We start from the raw sequence: 12,063 nt of genomic DNA, 5'->3' as shown, positions 1-12,063 counted from the left end.
GAAATAAATGACCCTGAATTTGTCCTCCATCATGCCATGGGGCCCAAATGGCTTGAGGGTACTGTAATAGACAAAGAGGGGAACAGGGTCATCGTGGTTAAACTTAACAATGGGCAGATATGCCGTAAGCATCTGGACCAAGTAAAAAAAAAAGGTTCGGCATTGACACTGAGGAACCCAAGGAAGATCATAAGATGGTGCTCACACCACTGCCAGTGAACGAGCAACAAGAACATTCAACGACATGCACAGTCCCGGCGGTCAGCCCGGACAGGCCGGAATCACCACAGGTGACAGACACTCATGCCAAGGGTCAACAACCAGAGCCCCAACTGCGGCGCTCCACGAGGGAGTGTAGACCACCTGAAAGACTTAACCTATGATCTCAGTAAGACTTTAGGGGGGGGAGGTGATGTCAGGCATGTAATCTCTATGTAACACCACTGCAATATTGTATATACTTATGCAATGCATACCTTGACCACAGGGGTGAACTTGTGGGAGACACTGCTTACCTGGTCATCCAGGTATATAAAGGGAGGTCCCATGCAGGGTCATCACTTCTTGGTCCTGTGAATAAAGATTCAGAACATCGAGTGACCTTGTCCATAGAATGTGCCCCGTGTGGGTTTTGTGCCATTGAGTAAGGACTTTACACTAGTCATTGCCTGCCATTCTGAAAAGGACCTGTTTATCCACTCTCTGCTTCCTGTCTGCCAACCAATTCTCTATCCACATCAGTACATTACCCCCAATACCATGTGCTTTAATTTTGCCCACCAATCTCTTGTTTGGGACCTTGTCAAAAACCTTTTGAAAGTCCAAATACACCATATCCACTGGTTCTCCCTTGTCCACTCTACCAGTAACATCCTCAAAAAATTCAAGAAGATTTGTCAAGCATGATTTCCCTTTCATAAATCCATGCTGACTTGGACCGATCCTGTCACTGCTTTCCAAATGCGCTGTTATTTCATCTTTACTAATTAATTCCAACATTTTCCCCACTACTGATGTCAGGCTAACCGGTGTATAATTACCCGTTTTTTCCCTCCCTCCTTTCTTAAAAATTGGTGTTACATTAGCTACCCTCCAGTCCATAGGAACTGATCCAGAGTCGATGGACTGTTGGAAAATGATCACCAATGCATCCACTATTTCTAGGGCCACTTCCTTAAGCACTCTGGGATGCAGACTATCAGGCCCCGGGGATTAATTGGCCTTCAATCTCATCAATTTCCCTAACAAAAAAGGTATCAAATTGAACATGGATAAAATAAAGTTAAATGAGAAATATTTGGATTACTGACTCTCTTAAAATGGACTAACAGTAGATCCTGCTAAAGTTGAAGAAGCAATACTGACAATTAAGGTACCTAGTACATTCCTGAAATGATTAAATATCTACATCTGTTTGGGCTAAGGTTATCAGAAACAATTCTTCTCAGTGAAGAAGTTGAATTTGTGTGGAACTATCACTACTACCACCTCAATATTTATCACCCCACCCCACCCGACAAACAGGAGAGGGTCGGAGGAGGTCAAACATTTTTAAACTGGGAACCCCTCTCCAACCCGTTTTTAAATGGCGATGGCTTTTGTGTCATGCAAGTAATCCCCCAAGAGCGACAAGGAAACCTTCGGCCTCCTCTCTGTCGACTGCAGCCTCATTTTTCTGACTGCCCCAATCCTAGACCTCCCCACCCCAAGTGTCGATCTCTCCTTCCCGCGATTGGAGACTCCCCCCACCACCACCACCACCACCAGTCTCTCGCTCCCTCCCCACTCCCGTTTGCTGGGGACCATACTAAAGGCTGCGGCCTCCTGCCACTGGTTTTCTCGCCCGGCAGCCGGCTAGCTTGTCAATTTGGCGGGTAGAAATGTGAGAGAAAAAATGATAAATGAGGTCCTGCTGTTAAATGCGGCAGGACCTCTGCATCCCCGGTCTTGCTGGGTTTTCCTCGTGTTATCTCATTCCCTTGCACCCTCCCCATCTCCCCACAAATATCAGGGCCCCAGTGTCTGGACGAAATTAGGGAGATCTTCTCTCCAGCACCAAAACTTTTTATTAATTTGTTTTCGGACTGCAGGCAAAGATGGCAAGCATATGTTTATTGTCTGTTCCCAGTTGCCCTGAACAACTGAGTGGTGCACTGGGCCACTTGAGGCCATTAAGAGTCAGCAATGAAGGTCAGCCCTCACTTCCGACAACCTCAAGACTGTGTCCACCTGCCATGATATCTGGGTAACAATATTCTGGCCTACCCAGGGCATCAGATAGAGAACTGTGCATTTGGATTACACCAGTTTGATCACATGCCACCAAAGGATCCTCCTTGCTCTTCAAAAGTGGCAGAATGATGCTAATACTAAACCTTCGGGCTTAAAGGCCTAAAAAAAATTGATATGGCCCAAAAACAGGAGTTGTCACGGGCCAGCGCTATTTGCCTGCGCCCATTCAAAGTGATGTAGGCAGCACACAAAATTCGTGCTGCCTGCTCATAATAATGTCTGGAGCACTGAGCTCAGCGCTAAACACACTGCAGACTGGCTTAGTGCTGAAAGGAGGAGGCAATATCAGTGTCGTCTATTGGCCAATAAAGTTTGGCCTAGGCTCTCTGCACTATTTAACATAAGAAATAAGAGCAGGAGTAGGCCATTTGACCCCTCAAGCCTGCTCTGCTATTCAATAAGAGCATGGCTGATCTGATCTTGTCCTCAACTCGCCGCTCCCCATATTCTACCTTAAATATATTCAATGACCCAGCCTCCACAGCTCTCTGGGGCAGAGAATTCCAAAGCTTCACGACCCTCTGAGAAGAAATTCCTCCTCATCTCCGTTTTAAATGTGCAACCTCTTATTCTGAAACTATGCCCCCCGCCCCAGTTCTAGATTTCCCCACGAGGGGAAACAGCCTCTCTGCATCCACTGAAGAGATGGCAAGCTTTTAGGCCATATGGAGTTTTTTCTGTCTGACATATAGCATGTATTCCATTAAAATTACAAGTCATTTTGAAGAATTATCCATATTGTTTAATTACTGGTACAACTATCTTTTTTGCTGTTATAAGCTCTGAAGTTATTTTTCCAGTCTGACATGTAAGTGTTCCATCGTTGGAATTCCGAATTCCATAGCTGTTCTGCTTCATCCATTGGTGCTGAAAAATAGTTGCAATACATAATTAGTACTTTTAAGTGGCAGTATGAACTTAATTTAATATACAACACTAGCCCTGCACACACAGAGATTAATAATCAAAGTATAAAACATTTACAACATTGGACAAAAATTATGAAACTCAAGCTTTTGTTGCACAAACCACACTGCTAGTTTTAAACTCTACTGTATTTTCCACTGGTGTCTTTACCTAGGCATAAAGCCCTGTGTGCTAATTTTGTTTCCAAACACAAATAGCAAAGCGGTATGCCACTGCAAACTATGTTCCATGCGGTATTTATCCTTTTTTGGCTGCGTCAAATGACTTACGTACGTAAATACCACCAGCTTGGGGCTGATGTTAATGCACAGCAAGTAGAGCACAAGATTCCTGGCACATATCCCATTACTATTCCAATGGAAAAAAGCAATAAAAACAAAAACAAAACTGAACAAATATTAGCTTTATTTGCTCCTTAACCATTATTCATCATAAGTTGATTCTCCATTTCAAATCAGCTGAGGACACAGAGCTAAAACGAGCTGCATAAAGCTGTTGCAGTATAGACTGCAGCAAATACAGAGCCTCAGTACAGTAGAACCTCGAAAACAAGTGGTCAAAAGTGGTCAACTTATTGGTGTGGTCATATGTTTGATCAATTACGTTCCATTATAAATCTTTTCACACAATGTTTTTTCATGTGCGGATATTTAATAACATTCATTCTAATTGAAACAGAAGAAAAACTAAGTGAACAGCTTTCTTTATCCTCCATTTGCACACTGGGATCAATTGCAGTGTGTTGTAATAATCAGCATGGTGTGCTGATCCTCCTGGTGTATTTACTGATCCTGCATGTAAGTGGAGGATCACAAAAATTGTTGTTTAGAATGTCCTAATTTTTTTAACTAAAAATATAAGTGCTACAATATTTTGTAAATATAAATGTATTTGTACAAGGGTGAATTATGGTAACAGTTATCCATTTATCTACAAGTTTTGGAGTGCAGTTAACTTAGTGTGGTTAAGAAACAAAGATTTAAGAAAGACACCTCATCATTTCCCAAAATTGTTTCAAAACACTTTATAGACAATTAATTACTTTGAAGTGCAGTGATTGTTATGCAGGCAGACTTGCAACAAGATCTTACAAACAGCAATTATTTTATTGACCAGTTAATTAGATTTTGATTGTACTGCTTGAGGGAGAGATACTTCGCTGCTTTTTTTCCAATCATTTTTAAATAGTACCATGGGATCTTTAACATCCACCCGAGGATCAAGTAGATAGGATCTAAATTTAACATCCCATCTACAGGACAATGCTACTGAAGTGTTAGTGTATTCATTTTATTTATATCAACCAGGATAGACCATAGACGCTCAATTAGAGATTACAAAGGGCTTTACAAAGATTCTGAGACACAATTGCAATAACAAAAGAAAGTATAGAATATTTGCCACATAACATTAGATACTTAATTCATAATTAGTGCATAAAATTGGAATATATTGCACTGTTTACCAATGTTAAAGACAAACTAGTGTGCAAATGGAGGATAAAGAAAGTTGTTCACTTAGTTTTTCTTCTGTTTCAATTAGAATGAATGTTACTAAATACTCGCAGGGTTTGAATCATTCAAACTCAAGAGATGAGTGCACACAGTCAACGGAGCCAAGAGGCAGAGAATGCTGGAAATCTGACGAAGGGTCATCGACCTGAAACGTTAACTCTGTTTTTCTCTCCACAGATGCTGCCTGACCCGCTGACATTTCCAGCATTCTCTGTTTTTATTTCAGATTCCAGCATCCGCAGTATTTTGCTTTTGTTTTGGACCACTGGACTTAGATTGGTTTGCTTAGAACCCCAAAAAAGTGATCGATTTCCTGGATCGCAGAGTGAAGAAGTAATTGGGGACAATATCAAATTGGTACCTGAAAAATAATGGTTGAATTAGTGGGATGGTTGAGTCAGAGAAGTGGTCGTCTTGCAAGGTTCTGCTATACTAAATATAAATGCAGAAAGAGTAGTGGAAGCTGACAAGCACATTGTTTTGGGATCTAATTGAGCTGAGGTGATGAGACATGGGCTAAGATTATCCTTCTAGCAGGGTGGGACTCCGTCCCCAATGCTCGGATACCGCTGGAATCCTGACCCAGGAAACTGAATTGCAGTTCCTCCCCTATGCACTGCAGGCTCACAGTTGGATTCCTGCCAACAAGATAAAGCCCACTATTTCCCAAAAATTCTGCTGTTGCAATACCAGAGGAGGTGGCTAGGCAGTTAAGTGCTCCCAAAATGGAAAGATTTGCATTCTGGTTGCCCTTGGCAGAAACTGAGGCCAACACAATAAAATATGTAGGGGGATGAAGAGTCACAACAAGCCCCTTTTCTTCAGCTTTCCAAAGACCATAGCTGGATTAAAATACTTCAGGTTTTCTCAGTGACATGCAAATTTAGGTGCAGTAGAAACTGTATGAAAGCAATAATTTAGATGGTTCTCGATTAACTGGCGTGCATTTAGCACCAAGGGATTAAGACTTTGAACTCACCACCTTGAATTTGATTTGTTAATTTCTAAATAATTAGTCCTTGATTCATGAAAACAGCAAAATATAGCAGTGTTATAAATTACTTATTAAATGGAACTAAACAAGTTTGTCTTCTTTAATATTGGTAAACAGTGCAATATGTTCAATTTTATGCACTATAATTATGAATTAAGTACCTAATGTTATTAGACAAATATTCTATACTTTATTTCTATTGCAATTGTCTCTCGGAATCTTGTCTAAAGCCCTTTGTAATCTTGAATTGTGCTTCTATGGTCTATCCTGGTTGATAATAGTAATAAAATTAATAGGCTTATACATTTATGGTGTTCAGTGGTACTGAAGAGATGGAAAAAACAAAGCATTAATATGATATTATATAGAAATATAGAAACATAGAAAGTAGGTGCAGGAATAGGCCATTCGGCCCTTCGAGCCTGCATCGCCATTCAATGAGTTCATGGCTGAACATGCAACTTCAGTACCCCATTCCTGCTTTCTCGCCATACCCCTTGATCCCCCTAGTAGTAAGGACTACATCTAACTCCTTTTTGAATATATTTAGTGAATTGGCCTCAACAACTTCCTGTGGTAAAGAATTCCACTGGTTCACCACTCTCTGGGTGAAGAAGTTTCTCCTCATCTCGGTCCTAAATGGCTTACCCCTTATCCTTAGACTGTGACCCCTGGTTCTGGACTTCCCCAACATTGGGAACATTCTTCCTGCATCTAACCTGTCTAAACCTGTCAGAATTTTAAACGTTTCGATGAGAGCCCCTCTCATTCTTCTGAACTCCAGTGAATACAAGCCCAGTTGATCCAGTCTTTCTTGATATGTCAGTCCCGCCATCCCGGCAATCAGTCTGGTGAACCTTCGCTGCACTCCCTCAATAGCAAGAATGTCCCTCAAGTTAGGAGACCAAAACTGTACACAATACTCCAGGTGTGGCCTCACCAAGGCCCTGTACAACTGTAGTAACACCTCCCTGCCCCTGTACTTAAATCCCCTCGCTATGAAGGCCAACATGCCATTTGCTTTCTTAACCGCCTGCTGTACCTGCATGCCAACCTTCAATGACTGATGTACCATGACACCCAGGTCTCGTGGCACCTCCCCTTTTCCTACTCTGTCATCATTTAGATAATAGTCTGTCTCTCTGTTTTTAACACCAAAGTGGATAACCTCACATTTATCCACATTATACTTCATCTACCATGCATTTTCCCACTCACCTAACCTATCCAAGTCACTCTGCAGCCTCATAGCATCCTCCTCGCAGCTCACACTGCCACCCAACTTAGTGTCATCCGCAAACTTGGAAATACTACATTTAATCCCCTCGTCTAAGTCATTAATGTACAATGTAAACAGCTGGGGCCCCAGCACAGAACCTTGCGGTACCCCACTAGTCACTGCCTGCCATTCTGAAAAGTATCAATTTACTCCTCCTCTTTGCTTCCTGTCTGCCACCAGTTCTCAATCCACGTCAGCACACTACCCCCAATCCCATGTGCTTTAACTTTGCACATTAATCTCTTGTGTGGGACCTTGTCGAAAGCCTTCTGAAAGTCCAAATACACCACATCAACTAGTTCTCCCCTGTCCACTCTACTGGAAACATCCTCAAAAAATTCCAGAAGATTTGTCAAGCATGATTTCCCTTTCACAAATCCATGCTGACTTGGACCTATCATGTCACCTCTTTCCAAATGCACTGCTATGACATCCTTGGTAAAATGATGGAATCAATTATACCCACTACCGATATCAGGCTGACCGGTCTATAATTCCGTGTTTTCTCTCTCCCTCCTTTTTTAAAAAGTGGGGTTACATTGGCTATCCTCCACCCCATGGGAACTGATCCAGAGTCTATTGTAAACAAACATGTCCCTTTTCAACAAAGAAAAATATTTTGTACATCAAAAGTAGTGAAAATATCAGGTTATGTTTTGGAATATATCATTCATACCTGAGCTTTCACAGAGTTTGGGAAGAATGTCATTCCAGAAGGCACATTGCGGATCACGGTGTTTCATACAAATTTTTGGTGCTTCAGTGTTTAAAGTTATATACCGTTGTTCTAATGGTGTATATTTAGGCCACTTCAATCCTTCCGTTTTGGGTTCATTTGGGTTACTTTGAAAGAATAATATGAACAATTTGATAATTAAGTTGAGAAAAACAGTAACATAAGAATATACCTCAACGCAACCACAATTCTTTCATTCGAGCTGATAATTGATTAAACATTAGCAAAATAGTTGGAAGGATAGCATGTTTTGCTAAAGTTTCAAAAAGCAGAGGCATCAAATGCTTATCCCTTCCAGAGCTACCAGTGAGTTTATTTGTTAGCAGAGCCCATCGCTATAGGATCCACTTTCGTGTGCTAGGGATTGATCTGGTTACATGTACAATGCAACAATACCAATCTTTACATTCTGAACTTTGAAGTTTCACACACATTTGCACATTGCACGATGACAGAAAATATGGCATTATCACGACAGCCTGAGTTTCCAGACCTGCCTTGATCAGAGCAGGAATGTCAACTTGCAGCGGCAATAAAATTATTCAAAAGTATGGGGAAAAGGCAGAGAAATGGTATTACAGCAAATAGTGCTGGTAAGTGCTGGCACAATGAGCAAATTAACCTCTTACATTGAAATTGATCTGCCCCCCCGCCCCCCACCCCTGCAAGTGGGGTGAAGTGAAGTGAAGAACACAATCATTTCTGATCATCCATCACTGTAAATGCCCAGTGGCAGATGTACAACATTTGAATCAGAGCCAATATTAAACGAAGCAGGTTTTAAGGTAATCAAGGCATTTCTTTTCAAATCAGTATCAACACTGATTGGTGAACTTTCTCACAAAAAAAAATTCTTGTTCCAGAATGGAAGATCAATGCTGAACTTCAGTAAACAAATGTTTTAAATGCCTTCAAACTGAATTAGAAATGTCTATGAAAAAGGGTTTAGAATAGGAGAAATAAATAGGGAGAGCAAACATAAATCTTTCTGATGTTTTCAGCAACAGCATCTTACTGTTGCTAGGAAAAACAAAACAAAAAAAGAGGGTATCCATAATTAAAGTCTTAAGTGTAGCATGACAGTGGAGAAGGGAAAGGCATCAGACAGCTTTCACAAGATTACTGCAAATTAAATGATTAAAAAGAGTATCCTGCAGTTTTCTTGTTTGGATGATTGCCCAATTTATTAATATGTACAAGCCACAGCTAGAGTACCATAAACAGTTCTGGTCACCACATTACAAGACATTACTGAGAAATCAGTTAAAAAAAGCAGACAGGATCTTGGGCTTCATAAATAGGAGGCAAAGAGTACAAAAGCAAGGAAGCTATGATGAACCTTTATAAAATACTAGTTATCCTCAACTGGTGTCCAATTCTGGGTATCGCACTTTAGGAAGGATGTGAAGGCCTTAGAGAGGGTGCAGAAAAGATTTACGTGAATGATTCCAGGGATGAGGGACTTCAGTTACATGGATAGACTGGAGAAGCTGGGGTTGTTCTCCTTAGAGCAGCAAAGGTTGAGAAGAGATTTGATAGATGTGATCAAAATTATGAGGGGTCTAGACAGAGTAGATAGAGAGAAACTGTTCCCTTTGGCAGAAGGTTCGAGACCAGAGGACACATATTTAAAGTGACTGGCTGAAGAACGAAAGGCAACATGAGGAAAAACAATTTATTTACGCAGCGACTGGTTAGGATCTGGAATGCACTGCCTGAAAAGGTGGTGGAGACATATTCAATCGTGGTTTCCAAACGAGAATTAGATAAGTACCTGAAGGAAAGAAATTTGCATGGCTATGGGGAATGGGACTAGCTGAAGTGCTTTTGCAGAGAGCTGGCATGGGCTCAACGGGCCAAATGGCCTCTTGTGCTGTAACTATTCCATGATTCTATTCTAGATGCACTAGAGAGGGTACAGAGAAGATTTACAATGATGTTGCCAGGACTGGAGAACTTTAGCTACAACGCAAGATTGGATAGGCTGGAACAGGAGGCTGAGGGGAGATTTAATTGAGGTGTATAAAATTATGAGGGTCCTCGATAGAGTAGATAGGAAGAACCTAGTTCCCTTACCAGAGGGGCATATATGTAAAGTAATTGGTAGAAGGATTAGAGAGTTGAGGAGAAATGTTTTCACCCAGAGGACAATGGGGGTCTGGAATGCACTGTCGGAAAAATGTGGTAGAGGCAGAAATCCTCATTGTATTTAAAAAGTACTTGGGTATGCACTTGAAGTGCAATAACCTACAGGATCAGGAGTTGGAAAGTGGGATTAGGCTGGATAGCTCATTTTCGGCCAGCACAGACATGGACCGAATGGCCTCCTGTGCCGGAAATGTCTATGAATTTATATGCAGGTTGAATAATGAATAATTTGTATTAGGCACAGCTGATTTCCTTTCTTTATAAAGTTAGTGTAAACTTCTGTGTTGGAGATCAGCACTGAGATAATCACTAAAGCACAAGGCTAATGGCATAATTAAAGAGGGAAAATGCAACAATTAAAGCAACATTGTATTTACATGAAGCAATGTGCATTTAGCTAGTGCAGACTGATGGCTTACCCAGTTTTTGCAAAGTTTGCCCAATAGTGCATCATGTTTCTGCTGAGTGTTCGCTCTACCATAGTGTAATTGAGCAATCCGTCAAGAGGCATTCCAAACACGAATTCAATCTCATAACCATGCATAACTCCCATCCAATCTGGCCAATTTGCATTGGAGGCAAGATGGTCAAACAAATAGAAGTAAACAATATTTCCATATTCAACAAAATAATTAGCAAAATTCGTAAGTGGACATATAAAATTGCTGTCTCCAGCTACATCATTCAAAGCATCACGATTCTTTGTTGCATTGTTCTCATCTGTCCAATCTGTATATTGGAAAGCAATAGCCTCTGCTCCGTTATCACCAGTGTCAGGATAAACCATCCTTATACCTTGTTGGAATTGTTCACGAGTAATAAGACTTTCTGTCTCTTTGTCGAAACCAGGAACGCAATACAACAAAAAGTAGCTCCCCTCATCTTTGTTCACACCAGCTAAGATTTTAATTTTTTAATGTTTTTTATTTTAATTAATTTTTCAGGCAGGTCAGTGAGAAAATCCCCATCAACTACAGGTAGAAAAACACAACTAGACAAAAAACGATCTGTTAAGATTTCTAGACTCTTCTCTATTATTTCGTGGGGATGCTTATCACAAAGACAATTGAGTAGCTCTGTATCATCACTGTAAGGACATTTAAGGTGTTGGGCCAAAATTGTAGCCCTGCGTTTTGCCTCATCACCTTGTATAACAGACCAGGGAGCATTGGAGGAGCCACTTTGCATTATGGCTCTAGTAAAGAGAGAATGTTTTTTAGGTGAAAGAATATGCAGATGTATTGATGCTGCTCCAGCACTTTCTCCAAACAAGGTCACACTTTTGGGATTCCCTCCAAATGCTTTTATATTATCCTGAACCCACTCAAGTGCTAAACGTTGGTCAAATAATCCCATATTTCCGGGAACCTCATGGTTACCAGGCAAAGCTAGGAAACCTAAAGCACCTAACCTGTAATTCATGGAAACTACAATTACATTCTCAATGTAAGCTAGATATCCGCCATCATATACTGCTAGGGAAGAGGTGCCATACGAAAAGCCTCCACCAAAGATCCATATCATAACAGCTGCTTTGCTTGGTTTTGGTGATGGAACCCACAAGTTAACGTACAGACAATCCTCACTAATGTTTGTGTTAGGATCCCACATGTCTTCCAAGGACAAACCAGAAGGAGAGCTGCTTCCATACTGGTAACATGTATTTGGATATTTGTTTGCATTCCACAGCTCAGACCAGGGTTTGCGAGGTTCTGGTTTCTTAAATCGAAGGTCACCAATGGGCGGTTCTGCATATGGTATCCCCAGGAATGCAGTGACTGATCCTGAAAGGACGTTTAACCGAGTTCCTTTTACTTTTCCTTGTCTGGTTGTGACCATCAGCTCATCTTCGCTTTGTGCACTGACAGGCTCAAGAGTCAGAAGAAGCCACAGCACTAATATGTGCCATGTTAAGAAACTTGGTTGCATTTTGAGCATCATGACTGTTTAAAGATCGAAAATAATTTTTTTAAAGTGAAAATGACAAGATCACATTCATTTTATTGCAAATAGAATCCAAAATATACATTTTGTTGCGACATAATATAGTATAAAAATGTGGATCTATTCATTATTGCCTAATGTTAGTAATTCACCATGTATAAATCTTAGTTCCAGAGGAGCCTACTGTGCAGCATGTAACAGATCAACTTGTCAGCAAATCCGATCATTT

At 40.9% G+C, this 12,063-nt stretch overlaps 1 protein-coding gene across 1 annotated transcript; it reads right to left on the bottom strand.

The window, feature by feature from the left end:
- Positions 1–3,011: 3,011 nt before the first annotated feature.
- Positions 3,012–11,831, bottom strand: LOC139265359 (cholinesterase-like). The gene is given in 4 exon segments (XM_070882326.1): positions 3,012–3,159; positions 7,683–7,849; positions 10,310–10,802; positions 10,805–11,831. Coding segments are annotated over 4 exon segments (1,812 nt in total). The 3' UTR covers positions 3,012–3,034.
- Positions 11,832–12,063: the final 232 nt, after the last annotated feature.

Source organism: Pristiophorus japonicus, chromosome 6 (assembly GCF_044704955.1).
Source record: "Pristiophorus japonicus isolate sPriJap1 chromosome 6, sPriJap1.hap1, whole genome shotgun sequence".
NCBI classification, from domain to species: Eukaryota; Metazoa; Chordata; class Chondrichthyes; family Pristiophoridae; genus Pristiophorus; species Pristiophorus japonicus.
Note: the sequence above shows the minus strand (reverse complement) of the source record. Positions and strands in the feature narration are given on the sequence as shown.